The 17439-nt window shown below is 42.8% G+C and overlaps 1 protein-coding gene across 2 annotated transcripts; it reads right to left on the bottom strand.

Moving 5' to 3' along the window:
• Nucleotides 1-729: 729 nt before the first annotated feature.
• Nucleotides 730-16383, bottom strand: LOC111958430 (RAC-gamma serine/threonine-protein kinase-like). Of its 2 annotated transcripts, none has more exons than XM_023979714.2 (14): nucleotides 16091-16383; nucleotides 13319-13686; nucleotides 11707-11832; nucleotides 9679-9790; nucleotides 8265-8412; nucleotides 7992-8123; nucleotides 7342-7407; nucleotides 6963-7031; nucleotides 6431-6553; nucleotides 6084-6212; nucleotides 5215-5423; nucleotides 3419-3506; nucleotides 2952-3054; nucleotides 730-2624 (listed from the first exon to the last, which is right to left on the bottom strand). In XM_023979714.2, the coding sequence occupies exons 2-14, from the start codon at nucleotides 13362-13364 to the stop codon at nucleotides 2539-2541; spliced, it is 1437 nt and encodes a 478-aa protein (XP_023835482.1). In that variant the 5' UTR covers nucleotides 13365-13686; nucleotides 16091-16383; the 3' UTR covers nucleotides 730-2538. The 2 variants fall into 2 exon arrangements, with proteins under 2 accessions (XP_023835482.1, XP_023835548.1); XM_023979780.2 differs by lacking the exon at nucleotides 16091-16383 and adding an exon at nucleotides 14257-16084.
• Nucleotides 16384-17439: the final 1056 nt, after the last annotated feature.

Below are 17439 nucleotides of genomic sequence, written 5' to 3'. Positions count from 1 at the left end.
CAGTGTTTTATGTTAAAGGGAAACTTCAGCATCTACTGCCCGGAATCACAGGAACTCGTGGATACCATTTTTATTTATCTTTATGCCATTTGAAGGGAGTTGCTAACTAGCGTTAGCGCAATGACTGGAAGTGTATGGGTAGCAGATACCCATAGTTTTCCAGTCATTGCGCTAACGCTAGTTAGTATTGGCTCGTGAAACTACTTCTTGCTTCCTTCATACTGGACAGAGAAAAAATGGTATCAATGAGTTCATGTGATTCTGGGAAAGTAGATAAAGGGCCTCATTGCCAAAATCCCGAAGTATCCCTTTAATGTAAGCTCTCTGTCTCCATCAGGAGAGTGACACTAAAGACTTGTGGTGAGCAGACTCACAGACCTCAGACTCACAGCATCGTTCAAGACTGGTGCTTTTTGAGGTGATAAAGTTCAGTTTGCCATTGTTATGTAAATGCAGGCTAAAAAAGTACCCGGGGCCCAGTGAGACACTGGTACCGGCCCGTGTAGATGGAAAAAGAAAAGGCTGAGTCTTTGGGGTAAAACATTAGGGTGAATCTGTCAGTGGAAATGCCAGTAGTTTCTTCCTCCCGGTTTGTTTTATTTTGTTTGGTTCCTAATGAACATGACCCTGGATGAGACCCTTGAACATTGTTTAGGGAATTGCTTTCCAAAGGGAACACACTCACTGAAATATCAGAAGGGGGAAAAGAAAAAGATTTACACCATGAAAAACCCTGAAATGTATTCTTTAATTTAATTCAAAATAAATACTACCACGGCAATGCAAGTCCACTATTGGTTTCTTGCACTAATGTTTTGGTAAGAAAACAAACAGGCAAACAATCAAAAAACAATTGGATAAAAAAGACTTTAGTAATGCATCCAACAATATCATCCTTCAGCGACTTAGAGTGCCTTTTTGACTCTGAACAAGACTGGGTAACACTGCCTAGAATGACAAACATAAATAAAACTAGTACTATGGTACAAAAAAAAGGGGGGGAATGGTAACAACCTGATGTAACCATATATCACTGCAGAATTGACCATGGTCCCATTTGAAAGGGAAAAATAAAACATTACAGTGGGTGTCAATCCATTCGACCAACAGCGAAAAAGGGTCTCATCTCCATGGAAACCTCTTCTGGACAGACACAAAATGGGAGCGTCCAGTCAGTCTTTAACGTTGTAGTTTACGTTGTTTTAACCCAAAACGTAGTTCTGTCTTTCTTTTCCTCCGGTCTTGGTTCTCGTCAGCAAGCTTGAAGTACAGTCACACACATAAGTTCATGTCTGGCCAAGACACCACTAAGAACAAAAAAAGGCATTGCATATTTACATCACAAAAGGTGGGGGGGGAACTGCTTTCCTTTTCTCTCTCCATTCTCACCCTATCATCATACACAAGTATATTCATGGCTCAGTTTCACGTGATCTGTGGCCCAACATGGTTAGTGATTATTGATGCCTTCCGCCCACCTTGTCGATTTGGGAAGAAAACCAAGGGTATGTGTGTGTGTGATTGATGGGGAGATTTTTTTTTACAGATACAGATTTCATAGTCTGTCACAAGCCATATCAGCAGAGCTCAGAGCTGGCTCTGATGTTAGTGTGTGTGTGTGAGCGTGTGTGTGTGTTATGACAGCACAAGGTGGACCTGTATAAGCCACATTCCTTGTGTAAACATCCATACCACTATTTTTTCTATAGCTATGAAAATAAGTTATTAATCAAATGACTGTGGAAAAAGATGCAAAAAAGGCTTGTATATTRATAGTAGCTTTTCCCTGATGGGTGTGTAAAGCTAAACTGGTAGCTGAGTTGAATGCGGTTGTGCTCTGTGTTGCCTGAGTGAACCGTGCAGTATCTGGCAGTTTAGTGTTTCTGTTAAACAATAACCAAGTAGAAATCTCTGGCTGAAAATTAAAGGTCAAAAAGGATGAAAAGAAATAACACTGTGACAATGAAATTGGAATGAAAGAAACTCCGTCAGTTCTGTCTTTTTTGTTGTTTTTAGTAGACAGTGATTCTCGTTGCCATGGGATTGGAGAATATGCGCCACCATGGCATTGTATATGAGAAAAATAATAGTTTGAATGAACCACGAGCCCCCCGACCCAAACCCTGTCTGTATGATACGAAACATCTGCACACGTAAGGCAACATTTTTGGTTTTGTTCCCTAGAACGGCTCTTCCAAACCAAGTGCAAAAAAGTTGAAAATAAAATAAAAAACAAACAAAGAACGTAACAGGTCGACAACCTAATACTGACGGATAAAAATACATAACAAAAACATTGCCTTCTGCAGTATATAGCGTTGAAAATGTAAGATACTTTTTTTTGTGTGGAGAGACCAGCTTGAGTCTATCCCACTGTGCAAAACCCCTTTTATAGTCCCTAAAAAGACGACTTCTCCCAGTCTGCACTCGAATACAGAGAAGGAGAAAAGAGGGGAGACTTTTCCTAAAATGGCTACGTGTTTTCCTCGAAACGGCCGTGCGGCGGGGGGGGCGATACTGGCTGACTGGCAATGACCTTCACTCCCGTCCGCTGGCCGAATACGAGAATTGTGGGAAATGAGGCCTCCGTTCACTGTCACCCTCGCCCATTCCGTCTTCATCGTCTGCAGAAAGAGAAATGGGAGAAGTACAGGTAAGTCTGGGCTAAATAACAAAGTTAATTAAGGGTGTTATAACCTGCGATTAAGTTTCATTACTTAGGGGCACTTGAGTAACAGTGTTATCTTAGAATAATCACTAAATAAAGGCCAGTACCAAGCACAACACACACCAATTCAACAGACTAATCATCCTTTCAAATAGTAATTGTTGTGTATCATAGGGTAATATGCTACGATTGGACCTGTCCGTTTGCGGTGGAGTCCATGGCAGAAAACCCCTATTCAAAAAAAGTGGGCCGACCCGTGCTGAGGGATCCGACGGACACTTACATTTTTCCGGGGGAGTGATGGTGATCGTCTGTGCCGTGAATTCCTCATCGAAATACCGGGTGTCCGTCTCTGAGGAGACCTGGGGCATGAAGGGGGGGACCAACTAGGGGAGAGGGAGGGGACACCGTTGTCACATGTAATATATAATTCATATGCCATTTAGCAGCCGCTTTTACCCAAAGCCACGTACATTAGTGCGTGCATTCATTTTCGTATCGGTGGCATTAGCAGAAATCAAACCAAAGATCTTGACATCATGCTTAATCAACTGAGCCACACAGGGCCACAGTGACATACTGATGTCCCTGCCTCGTGTGTGACATGTCAATATTTGCATATTTGACTGGAAAAACGCTAGTCATTTTGACCTGCATGGAATACTCCGAATTTGTTCAAAAGTTGGTGGGAGGACACAGAACTGGTTTAGTGAAATCGTACACGTAAGAGGTCAAGTGAAGAAGACTCACCTTTTTGTCGTAGACGTCTTGCCAGTCTACCGCCACAAAGAAACTGTGGCGCATGATCTCCTTTGCGTCGTCTGGACCGCCCCCGAGTCTGTCGGAAATAAAGAAATGTACAAATGTGAACACTTTCTAGAAAGCCCGTCGTGAAACAAGACAAAAACATGAGCTAGGTGCACATCCTGGAATAGCATCATGTGGTGAATGAGAGAATGTTCTCCCTTGGGTTTTCCACTAACCTAGCTGCCTCAAGCTTTTGAGTGACAAACGGCTTTGTAGAAGAGCGATAAACAAATGAAAACAAATTGCGGTGAGGTAGTATTTCATAAAGCAGGACCAGTGTGAGCCAGTAACTCCTGTATAAAAAAAGACTAAATTATGGGAAGTTAGTTGAGGGCTGGTTAGCTGATTAGCATGAGTCATGAGTCAATAACCCATTTCAAGTTGATCTGTTATGAAGTAGGAAATGTGTTGTGTCAAAATTATTTGGCAGAGTTTGTTGGCTGATCACTGACCCAGCTTCGTATAATCCCCCACTGGAGCCTTGGTGTGTGTGTTCGTCTGTGTACCTGTGCCTCTGTGTGTACAGTCGTGGCCAAAAGTTTTGAGAATGACACAAATATGAATTTTCCACAAAGGCTGCTGCCTCAGTTTGTATGATGGCAATTTGCATATACTCCAGAATGTTATGAAGAGCGATCAGATGAATTGCAATTAATTGCAGTCCCTCTTTGCCATGCAAATGAACTGAATCCCCAAAGAAACATGTCCACTGCATTTCAGCCCTGCCACAAAAGGACCAGCTGACATCATGTCAGTGATTCTCTCGTTAACACAGGTGTGAGTGTTGACGAGGACAAGGCTGGAGATCACTCTGTCATGCTGATTGAGTTCGAATAACAGACTGGAAGCATTAAAAGGAGGGCGGTGCTTGGAATCATTGTTCTTCCTCTGTCAACCATGGTTACCTGCAAGGAAACACATGCTGTCATCATTGCTTTGCACAAAAAGGGCTTCACAGGCAAGGATATTGCTGCCAGTAGGATTGCACCTAAATCAACCATTTATCGGATCATCAAGAACTTCAAGGAGAGTGGTTCAATTGTTGTGAAGAAGGCTACAGGGCGCCCAAGAAAGTCCAGCAAGCGCCAGGGTCGTCTCCTAAAGTTGATTCAGCTGCGGGATCCGGGCACCACCAGTACAGAGCTTGCTCATGAATTGCAGCAGGCAGGTGTGAGTGCATCTGCACGCACAGCGAGGCGAAGACTTTTGTAGGATGGCCTGGTGTCAAGAAGGGCAGAAATGAAGCCACTTCTCTTCAGGAAAAACATCACGGACAGACTGATATTCTGCAAAGGCGGGTAGACAAACAAAAACCCACAAATTCTGACAAACTCCAAGCATTGATTATGCAAGAATGGGCTGCCATCAGTCAGGAAGTGGCCCAGAAGTTAATTGAAAGCATGCCAGGGCAGATTGCAGAGGTCTTGAAAAAGAAGGGTCAACACTGCAAATATTGACTCTTTGCATCAACTTCATGTAATTGTCAATAAAAGCCTTTGACACTTATGAAATGCTTGTAATTATACTTCAGTATTCCATAGTAACATCTGACAAAAAATATCTAAAGACACTGAAGCAGCAAACTTTGTGGAAATTAATATTTGTGTCATTCTCAAAACTTTTGCCACGACTGTACATCTCTCTTGCTTCAGTGCATGCATGCAACTGTCTGTGTGTGTGTGGTGTGTGTGTGTGTCCTCCGAGCATCTGTTTCTATCTCTCTCTGTGTGTGTCTGTACCGTTTGTTGGGGTCCTTGATGAGCAGGCCGGAGAGCAGAGACTTGAGTGAGGAGCGTGCCGGAAACTTGATCTCCTCCATGAGGATCAGCTCAAACAGCTTCTCGTGGTCCTGGTTGTAGAAGGGCAGCCGGCCGCACATCATCTCATACATGACCACGCCCAGACCCCACCAGTCCACCGCCCGGCCGTAGTCATTGTCCTCCAGCACCTAGCATAGGGACATCATGATATAATAAAGTAAGTTTTACCCACTTCATATGTATATACTGTACTCTAGTCAAGGCTCATCCTATATAACTACTGCATATATATTGTCAATAATGTCTATACACACCACCATATACATATATTTCAGACTGACATTGATCGTTCTGATATTTTCTCTTTTTATTTGGGGGATTTCTGTGTATTGTTAGGTATTACTACACGGATGGAGCTAGGAACACAAGCATTTCGCTGCACCTGTGATAACGTGAATAATAGGTGTACGTGACCAATAACATTAGATTTTATTAGTATGTGACCTCGGGAGCATAGGGTGTCCACCATTGGGGCTAGGGTGTACACCATTGGGGGCCCCCTTGGGAGCATAGGGCGTCCACCATCGGGGCCCCCCTTGGGAGCATAGGGCGTCCACCATTGGGGCCCCCCTTGGGAGCATACAGCATTCATACCGTTCTTTTCTCCACCTCACTCTTTTCCGTGCAGGGGCTTTTGACTCTTGCCAGTCGATTCCTGCTTTACTCAGTATTAGTATGTAGTTAGTATATATTAGACACCTAGAATATTTCCTCCCATAAGAAAACCTGGATATATCTCACAACATGGCATTTTGGGTAGTGTAGTGTACATCAATGTGAACTCTGACCTCTGGAGCCAGGTACTCCGGCGTGCCGCAGAAGGTCTTCATGGTGGCCGCGTCTGTGATGCCCTCTTTGCAGAGGCCAAAGTCTGTGATCTTGACGTGCCCGTCTTTATCCAGCATCAAGTTCTCCAGCTGCCAATGAGCATAAATACCATATCATATGTTGAATATACACCCCAATAATATATCCATCCTCAACAGCATGCTCTTTTTATATGTTTTAAGTCAAATCTTCACTTAGTCTCCCATTGGACTTGGTTAGGATTGGAAGTAAGGACTTGCTTCTTAGAGAAGTCTACACATGGTGTTATGATAGATATAGAGATGACTGTCCATTTGAATGCATGTACCTTCAGATCGCGGTACACTATCTTGGCAGAGTGAAGGTAGTCTAAAGCGGAGACGATCTCAGCTCCGTAGAATCGCGTGCGGTCCTCAGAGAACACTCGCTCTCTTGACAAATGGAAAAACAGCTGCGGGGAAAATCGGGAAAGGAATAAATGGTAAAAACACGCAACAAAATATAAAATGATTTAAAGTTATGTTAAATTCAAATATATATTTACACATCTGCATATAAAGGTATAGTTCTATTCACTAATGGCTCTCTAAAAAAGATGTCCTGGGCCAGTATTCACATATCGTCTCAGAGTAGGAGTGATGATATAAGATCAGTTTTGCCTTTTAAATCAGAATGAATAGGAGGGGAACTTGATCCTGGATCAGCATTCCTAATCTGAGACGGTCCATGGAAATAATTCTACATTGTGGAAGAGGAAGGTGCAACTGTCTCAGGGAATCCTCATCAACACACCTACAGTGTCTGGGGAAAAAGGTGCTCATCTTTCCCCAGGTATCTCAGGTAGCACAGGCATCTCTTACCTCTCCTCCGTTTACATACTCCATGACGAAGCACAACCGGTCCTTGGTCTGAAAGGAGTACTTCAGAGACTGGAGAAAAATAAGAGTTGCACCATCGCTGTTGTTTTGTTTCTTTACATCCACACAAACAGATGTTAATTTATCCCATGAATACATATCTAATGACATGTGCAACAGTAGAACAGCTTAAACGTTTATTCTATCAGACTTGGCTTTTGACTGAGTATGTGGATGCATCCCAAGTGGCACCTTATTCCCTATATAGTGCACTACTTCTGACCAGAGCCCTATGGGTGTCATTTGAGACATGGCCTCCAAGTGAATAATACAGGCTTACAGTATAAAGTTTGCCTTTAAGTCTTTGCTAAACAATACTCACGGTTAGGAATGGATGCCGGGTGTTTTTTAACACTCTGCTTTCTGTGAGGGTGTGAGCAACTTCGTCCTGCGTTACAAGGAAAGAGAGGAAAATCCAGAAACGGGGGTAGAGAGAGAGAGGGAAAGAGAGCGATAGAGAACGGGAGAGAAAGACAGAATGTTAGGATGTAGAAGGTGAAAAGACGCCAAATGGCGATATCTGCATCCATTCCAACAGGGCTCAGTTCTTTCAACCAGTGTTTATTGACCTCCAGTCTGTGAGATGGTCACAGACACTCATTTAGTCAGTTCTATAGCGTGAGTTTAAATGTACTTCCAAGCAGGAAAAAAACACAAAGCTTGCAGATGTACATGTACACATTACCTCAATTACCTCGACTGAATAATCTGTGCCCCCGCATATTGACTCTGTACCGATACCTCCTGTATATAGCCTCGATACTGTTATTTTACTGCTGCTCTAATTATTTGTTACTTTTATTTTTTACTTAACATGCATTTCTCTTAAAACTGCATTGTTGGTTAAGGGCTTGTAAGTAAGCATTTCACTGTAAGATCTACACATGTAGTATTCGGCGCATGTGACATAAAATTTGATTTGATCCCTAGTATAAAAAAGGTTGAGAGAAACTGCTTTACACCAGCCAGTACCTTGGCGATGATGACTTCCTTCTTCAGGATCTTCATGGCGTAATACGTTCCGCTCGCCTTCTCCTTCACCAGAATGACTTTCCCAAAAGTGCCTTTGCCCAGTAGTTTCAGATAGTCAAAGTCATTCATTGTCTGTCAGAGGAGAGAAGATGAAAGTAGAGGAGAAAAGAGAAGAGGAGAAGCCTTCATTGAGATGAGAGAGACAATCTTGGTTGGTGTTTACGTGCCTATCTACCAATGTATGACCTGTGCTCATTCCCCAGGGCAGCTCACCTTCCGTTTGTGTTGGCTGGTGGAGGTGTCCATCTCCTCCTCGTTGACCTCGTTCTCGATCTGCGACGTGGGGCTGCACAGGCTCCCCTCCTCCTCCTGCTTGGCCAGGGAGTCAGCCACCATCTGGATGGCCTCGGCCCACTCATCCCTGGAACCAACCAACAGCAGCTCACTTTAATACACTGCTATACCGTGTGTGTGAGAGAGAGAGAGAAAGAGAGATGTATATATATATATGCTGAGGAAAGCACACATTTAGAAAAGTGCAGGGTACAAAACAAATGCCATGGAGAAAAAAAAAATAAGAAAAAAAAAATCTAGAGACATACCCCCATTCTGTCTGGATGCTCCCGTGGTTTGCTAAAACTAGTTACGTCAAAACATGCAACTGCTGCTGTGGAAGTTTTATGTTTAGATTAACACGTTTTAGCAGCATCTAAACAGTGTTTAGGTATTTCACTTCATTTTTCAATGGCGGTTTCCCTAAAAGCGAAATATGAGGAGTGTCGTGGCAGAATCAGATTTAGCTAAGTAACATAGATAGATAAGATGTTATTTTCATCATATGCTTGTGAGATACTTGTCATTAGAATCTTCTGAGCTAGGGATTGGTAACTTGGGGCCAGAGAGGGGAGAGGTCAGGCTTGTCTTCATATGTCAATGTATCTGTTAAACCATGTGGTGCAAAGTAGAATATCAGAAGGGGGGGAGGACAGAGTGGAACGTTGGTTTCTTATGGGAACGTTGTTTGTAACTATTCCTAAACCATGGGATGGAGTTATTAATTGGGGAACCAGTTAGTTATCTCATARAATGTCTGTACGCCAGTCACTCCCTACTTTTCTCATAGGGGGAAGGAGTTTGGCCGTGTTTGGAACCATTGTATGTCCCCTCTGAGGTTGCCCTTATCTTGACCTAGTATAGCCTAAGGGGCTCACTGTCTGATTTTGAGTTTGTCCAGGTTTGGGAGTATCTAGAAATGACAATTGATATATGCCATTGGATGAGGTAATGTTTTGGTAGACAGTGAAGTATCAAGCATGAGATTTAAACCTGGTCTTGGGAGATCAAACTGAACGATGATTTATAGCTGATGCTGTCTAGCGATAGGATACTTTTCTTTCGGGTAAAGGATTCTTTGTAAGTTGAGAGGGGTGTATCTTGGCTATAAATGAAACTAAGAATTGTTTTGTAAGGACRCTCAGAGAATTCATTGATAGACACTGAATTGATCTGAGAGTCAAAAAAGGGCTTTGGTGAAGCTTGTATATATATTAAAAATGGAATATATAATTTAACTCTGACTTGTGTGTGGTTGGCTCTCTCTCTCTCTTCATTGAGTAATACAGGAAATGTCCACGACAGGAGGCAAGGCTGTAGTAGAGGAAGAGGAAGAGGAGAGAGAGTGACCCACCTCTCATCAGGCGTGTCCACGTGGAATGTCCTCTCAATAACCGTGGTCCACTGCAAACAGCGGATGATGAACGTGTTGGGCTTGGGCCGCTCCGTCTTCATCAGCTGACATTCTGAGGAGGGAGAAAGAGGAAGGGGGAGAGAGAGAGGGGGAAGAAAGAGGGTGTCGAGAAGGAGAGAGGGAAGAAAGAGGGAGAGAGAGAGGTGGGAGAGAGAGATAAAAGGTAAAAATAAAATGACAAAGCATCACAAGGATCACAGAATAAACATTTGTAACTCACTACTGTTTCAGGAGGTAACAGTGTTGTACTATATTCAAGTAGCACTACTTTAGCTCTGAACGTTTGACAGGGACACATTGGCTCCAGGGAGTGCACACGGCCTAACATGGGAACCTTAATTGATATTTTAAATTATGAAAAATGTCAAATGTAGTACAGTGCCTTTGGAAAGTATTCAGACCCCTTGACTTTTTCCACATTAAGTTACATTACAGCCTTTTATAAAAATGTATTAAAACGTTTTTTCCCCTCATCAATCATTTTACATTACATTTACATTTAAGTCATTTAGCAGACGCTCTTATCCAGAGCGACTTACAATCGACACACAATACCCCATAATGACAAAGAAAAAACAGGTTTATATACATTTTTGCTAATTTATAAAAAATACAAACTGAAATATCACATTTACATAAGTATTCAGACCATTTTTGACAGCAATTACAGCCTCGAGTCTTCTTGGAATTTTATCCCATTCTTCTCTGCAGATGCTCTCAAGCTCTGTCAGGTTGGATGGGGAGCGTTGCTGCACAGCTATTTTCAGGTCTCTCCAGAGATGTTTGATCGGGTTCAAGTCTGGCTGGGCCACTCAAGGACATTCAGAGACTTGTCCCGAAGTCACTCCTGCATTGTCTTGGCTGTGTGCTTAGGGTTGTTGTCCTGTTGCAAGTTGAACCTTTGCCCCAGTCTGAGGTCCTGAGCAGGTTCATCAAGGATCTATCTGTACTTTGCTCCATTCATCTTTCCTTCGATCCTGATTCCTGACTAATCTCCCAGTCCCTGCCGCTGAAAAACAACCCCACAGCATGATGCTGCCACCATCATGCTTCACCGTAGGGATGGTGCCAGGTTTCCTCCAGATGTGATGCTTGGCATTCAGGCCAAAGAGTTCAATCTTGGTTTCATCAGACCAGAGAATCTTGTTTCTCATGGACAGAGTCTTTATGTGCCTTTTGGAAAACTCCAAGCGGGCTGTCGTGTGCCTTTTACTGAGGAGTGGCTTCGGTCCGGCCACTCTACCATAAAGGCCTGATTGGTGGAGTGCTGCAGAGATGGGAGAACCTTCCAGAAGGACAACCATCTCCAGAGAGGAACTCGCGCTCTGTCAGAGTGACGATGAAGTTATTGGTCACATCCCTGACCAAGGCCCTTCTCCCCCGATCGATCAGTTTGGCTGGGCGGTCAGCTCTAGGAAGAGTCTTGGTGGTTCCAAACTTCTTCCATTTAAGAATGATGGGAGTGCACTGTGTTCTTGGGGACCTTCAATGCTGCAGAAATGCGTTGGTACCCTTCCCAGATCTGTGCCTCGACAATCCTGTCTCGGAGCACTACAGACAATTCCTTCGACCTCATGGCCTGGTTTTTGCTCTGACATGCACTGTCAACTGTGGGACCTATTTTAAATTTTTTATACATTTGCAAAAAATTAGAACAACCTATTTCGCTTTGTCATTATGGGGTATTGTGTGTAGGATTTATTTATTTAATAAATTTTAGAATAAAATGTGGAAAAAGTCAAGGGGTCTGAATACTTTCCAAAGGCACTGTATATTGTAATACAATACACCCAACACACCAAGGGGCGGTTTCCCGGGACAGATTAAACCTAGTCCTGGACTCAATAATTTTCTATGGAGATTCTCCATTGAGCTTGCTTTTTAGTCCAGGACTAGGTTTAATCTGTGTCTGAGAAACCGCCCCCAAATGGTCTAAAATGGAGACTGACGAAGGCGAGGAGGACCTACTTGCTACAGAGAAGTTATTGAGGGGATAGGCCAGGTCTGCGTCCTGGGGCTTGTCTTTGTAGCCGATGAAGGATCCGTCGGTCTTCAGCAGGAAGTAGCGCGGCCTCCAGTTCTTTATGTACTCACCTGCAACAAGTCCAGCAGGGATTGGTTCATACTGGAAACTTAGACTATCAGTTTTTATAGTTACTGACTGACTGGCTGTAGCAGAGTGGTCAGACCTTCGCTGCATCCTAAATGGCAATATTTCCTTTACAGTGCCAGGGCTATGGGCCCTGGACAAAAGTAGTGTATTATAAAGGGAATGTGATGCCATCTGGGATGTACCTCTATGTACGGCTTTAAGTAAGTGCATTTTCATTTAACAGTATGGCACGATTCATTATGGTTCAAGCAGGTTAATACATAATTAATTAATACACGAGGGTCCATGCTGGTGTTTTCTTGCAAGATGTCCATGTGGACACTGTTGTAGAAGAGCTCCATCTTGCTAATAGGCTATATGGTATCATTGATTTTTATTTTATTTTTAACCACAAGTGACAGTGTGCAAAAATACAAGTATAAAACTGATTGTTTGCTACTAGTTTAACTCTAAACCACTAGCTACCCTTCAGTGTTTAGAAGACTGTAACTGGATTTTGTACAAGCACAAAAGTGCCTGAAACAATTCAGTGGCTCCTGGGCTCTGAAAGGAAGGAACTGGGGAGTTAAGCCATCCTCCAAGAGTTCAAATTTGTCTGTGGCAGTGTCACAGCCTGAGGCTAAACAATATATAGAGACACACACACTGCACGCACACCCAATCCATGTGTTCAACCAGTCAACACAGCTTAAAATCCTCCATACCACACGCTGAACTTACTAGCTATAAGTTAGGGGTTGGAACCGGTTCAGGGAACAGAACCGAAAAATAACAAAATTAAACTAAAGTGATCTAAACTGTTCCGGAACAGAACCGTTATATTAAAATCATGGGAATCAGTTAATAATGTTATTTTACGTTCCAGGCATTTTTTTCTGGTCCCATAAAAATGGCAACAAACCGCCTATGCAAAGCCCTTACTCCGTCACTCAGAAACGTATTCCCGTGTCTACCTGCCAGCTGGAAATCTTTGCCAGTGTGTGTAGGCTACCTGCCCCTCCGAAGCATAGGCTACTGATGGCATTACAAGTGATTCAGAAATTTGGGAGAAATGTTTAATTAGAGAAGAATGGATTAACTTTTTCAATGCTAGTTAAGGATACTATAGTTATCACGTTTCACATTGGATTAATTAACTACAACAAAGTTAAGACGTGTTTTTAATTCTAGTGCAGCTCTGCACACACAAGTTTGTTAGCTAGCTAACATTATTTAAATAAATAATGGTTCTGTTCAGAACGAAACGATTGGAAAATTATTTTGGTTCCAACCCCTGGTTATAATAATACAATATTCAATTTATTCCCTTCCCTGTTTGTTTCCATATTTATGTATATACAGGTATGTGGGGACCGGGGGTGTTTGAAAAGGGGTGTTTGTTTTCTTGATGTGAACTGTGAAGAAAAAAAATATATATTCTCAAAGACCGTAAACATCACCGATCATCAAATCAATCAATCGACTCACCTCTCTTCTGAACCCAGCCTTCCTTGACAACGTTTTGGTCGCTCATAGTGGCTTCGCCTTGACCGTCAGCACAGTGCTCAGACCCAGGGGGGTGGGGGGTCAGCAGTCCTGACCTTGCTGTCTCTTCCTCAGACACACACCCACTCTCCTCTCCTCACTCTGTGTGTGTTGTCTCTCTCCGTCTTTACCCCAACTCCCTTGGCTCTCTCTTTTTCTTCTCCCTTCTTCTCACTACCTCCTCTCTACTCCTGTTTTCCTCTCACTCTTTGTCTTTACTCTCCTAATCGTCTCTCTCACACTGCCTCTCTTTCACTCTTGTTCTCCACGTCTTCCTTCACTCTCTCAAGGCACTCCAGCGGTGACTCAGCCTGGAAGGAAGCAGGGGAGAGAGAAAGGGGGGGGGGGAGGTCCATGGATCGCTCTCCACACACACACACACTACATCCCCGCCCCCGTCCCGTTCCTTTACAAACACTTATGTGAGAACTGGAGTCATTGTTAAGACCCAGAATGTGCTTCCCGTCCCGTCCCCTCCCTGCCCACCGGCAGATTTGTCCCCTTTCCTCTTTCCCTGCTCTTTGGCGGGCCTAAAACTGCTTATGCAGCGCCATTGATCAGATTTTCTTAAAAGGTACACATCCTTTACGGCCACCTTGTGTCTACTCTGGTTCCGATGGATTATTCTAAATTGTCTGTTAGGATATACACAAACAACATCAGAGGCAAGGTCAGAGCCACGTATAAGGTCCACGCAAGGCTTTGCCGCTTTTGAAATTAGATGTTTTGAGTATCTACTACACTGTTAGATAATGTGTGCCTTGAGGACTCTACATATATTTTGTTTGATTGAGCGACATATGCACTTTGACAGCAATGAAAGAACCAAATAGCCTCGATCTAGCAGCAGCATACCACCCTGCATCCCACTGCTGGCGTACCTCTGATGCTAGGCACATTTGGTCCCTGGATGGGAGACCAGATGCTGCTGGAAGTGGTGTTGGAGGGAGGGCCAAGTAGGAGGAACCTTTCCTCTGGTCTAAAAAAACAAAATCACAATCACCCGACCTCAACCCAATTGAGATGGTTTGGGATGAGTTGGACAGCAGAGTGAAGGAAAACAAACAAGTGCTCAGCATATGTGGGAACTCCTTCAAGAGTGTTGGAAAAGCATTCCTCATGAAGCTGGTTGAGAGAATGCCAAGAGTGTGCAAAGCTGTCATCAGGGCAAAGGGTGGCTATTTGAAGAATCTCAAATATAAAATATATTTTGATTTGTTTAACACTTTTTGGGTTACTACATGATTCCATATGTGTTATTTCATAGTTTTGATGTCTACACTATTTTTCTACAATGTATAAAATAGTAAAAATAAAGAAAAACCCTGAAATGAGTAGGTGTGTCCAAACTTTTGACTGGTACTGTATATAACTTGAATCCCAACCTAGCCAGTCTGATGTCTCTAAAAGCATTTATCTTCAGTTACTTTTCACTGCGTATATTTAGATGTGACTAAGTATGATGGCTATTGGCTACAACGATGACAACATTAGCACGGACCTCAGTCAATCACTCTAAATCCCAATAGGTGATCAATGGGAAAAGCAGCCAGCATGTCAAAAGCATTATGTAGGCTTAGTCTACAAAAGGATTTCATTCTGGGTACACAATCATATTCAAGTTCAGAAACCGCTTCTGTGGTCCAATTCATGTCCTTTGTGGAGAGTAACCAGTGATACAAGGTGCCAAAATAGAGGCCAAATTGCCTGTGACAACCCATGAGTTTATTTTTGTTCAAAGTGAAGCACTACTACTGTACTAGGAGAAAACTGCACAGTGTTTTGTTGTCAGGGATTGGATACCTGTCAAAAGCAGCCGACTGATGTGAAAGACCTGGCTCTGGGATGGAAAATAAATGATATCAATCCAATGACAACAAAAACAATGGCTGACATGACCAGACTTTCCATTTTAGAAGCCATTACAAGTCACATGTGCAAACCTTTTCCGCAATAATCGTCTCTGCCATCAATGTACAAGACATGGATAGGCCTTGCACCACATAGAAATAAGCAAATATTGAAACAACAGCTTTTGTTTCAAGGGCGTGTGGTGTCATTTGCTCTTACATAATAACATCCGCCTGCCATAACGTTACACACTTAATTATACAACAATAATAAGAGGCACAAAATCATTATTGGGTAACGGGTGATTTTTAAACAATGTTCACGTGCCCATCAAACGGATAAAATGTCAAGTGTTTGGGGGAAGAATTTGAAAACCGAGCTAGCTAGCCACTGAACGAGGCTAACGAACGTAGCAAATGTTAGCTAGCAGCTAACTGACAGTCTCCTCTTGACGTTTTGCCTTTTTTACGACTTCCTACATTTATTCCTAGGTCGTTAGCGTTTTAAAAAAACATATACATTGGCCATAGAAAGATGTGGCTTTATGTTTTAATAAAGACAATTTGTTTAGGGCGCAAAAACTGGGCCGAAGCCAGACAGTAACACCACCCCATCATTGTAGCTCGCGCTTGAGAATGCCCAAGCCCTCCCGTTGCAGCATCCCAGCAGCATCACATCCCAAACTTGCAAATGACGTGCATTCATGCTAGCTAGCCCGCTACAGGCTAACGGTTGTTCCCACCCATTTTACGTTGAAAATATGCTTCAACAGGCCCCAAAATAATGAACCCCAAACCCAGGGCTTCTTAAACCCGTTCTGCTTTAATTTTTATAATGAGTATTTATTACATTGACATATTTTACCTGGCAGTCGAATAATGATAGCTAGGGACACCCCCCTTCGAGCGCTTGCGTGCTTCCAACGCAGCAAAATATTTGGAAAGAACAGTCAGTCAGTGATAAAAATAGAAGGAGGACCGTGATCTATCCATTGCTGCTGATGCTGCGGCCAATTATAATGCCCGAAAATAATACTTTGTAGACAGAAATTGCGGCGATAGTCCTCCCCGGCTCTGCGACTAGCTTCAGCAGCTGCCGCTTGTTCTAAGGAAATCTCGTGACGTCACATGTAGACAGATTTCGGACGACTTCCCTCTCCTCACCGCATCCATTCGCTTTTGTTGGTCCCCGGCTTTTGTTGGTCCCTCTCCCCCTTGGCTTGTATGTTTGCATGATTAGAGATGCAATCCAGTATAGGTTTACACTTGGTCATGACAATGGTAAGGCATTTAGACATTCGACAGTGTTCAAACCAGCGAGACGAATTTGTGATTATTGTTGATAAAACATTAGGGATTTGTTATTTCAAATGAATTAATTTGGAATCCTATTATTCAAGTCATATCTTTCACTATCTGAATGGGGGCTTTGTTTAAAGATTCTCATACCAGTCTAGCCTACTACATGGGAGCATGACAAGGAACACATGCAGCTCCTGGTACAGCAAGATCACAAGAACCTGCAACACATCCATTCAAATAGGTTGTTGTATTTGGGGACAATTTGAACTATAAAAATATATATATATCCATCTCATGTTTGGAAAATAATATGCCATTGTCTGATCATATCTGATGTAGGGTAGCAGTGATGTTGGACTATGGGTGTGTTTTCATTCTACCAACATTTTAAGATAAGATCAACTTTTTTTATTTGGCATGAGTGATAGCACTTAGGGTGTGGTGCCTCCACCCAAATAAAAAGGATACAGTATTGACTTTAGCGAGTCGGCTACTTGTACAGAGCAGACAGAGGTGATGTTTCGAGAGAAACACCACCCTCTAGTGTTATTAAAGGAAAACTGAAGGAATCCAACACGAGAGAACCCCCTCACCCCCAACTGAGCACCCCATAGCCTACTAACTACACTACCCTAACCATAACGCGTTTAATTCTGAAGGCATGGTTAATCCTGCTTAAATTAGTGCAGGTTGTCATGGTCACCCTGAACAACTTGATTAATTTGCTCAATGTAGCCATTCATATTGTCAACCATACAACTTTTTGATGCAACACAGCTGCCAAATGTCTGTCTGTAAAGGCATCCTATTCCCATACGGTACACACATTTTGACCAGAACCCATAATCCCTATACAGTCATATAATAATATATTTTTTATTTATTTTCTTCATATAGCGCTTTTCATTACAA

The sequence above is a fragment of the Salvelinus sp. IW2-2015 genome, linkage group LG1 (genome assembly GCF_002910315.2).
Source record: "Salvelinus sp. IW2-2015 linkage group LG1, ASM291031v2, whole genome shotgun sequence".
NCBI classification, from domain to species: domain Eukaryota; kingdom Metazoa; phylum Chordata; class Actinopteri; order Salmoniformes; family Salmonidae; genus Salvelinus; species Salvelinus sp. IW2-2015.
Note: the sequence above shows the minus strand (reverse complement) of the source record. Positions and strands in the feature narration are given on the sequence as shown.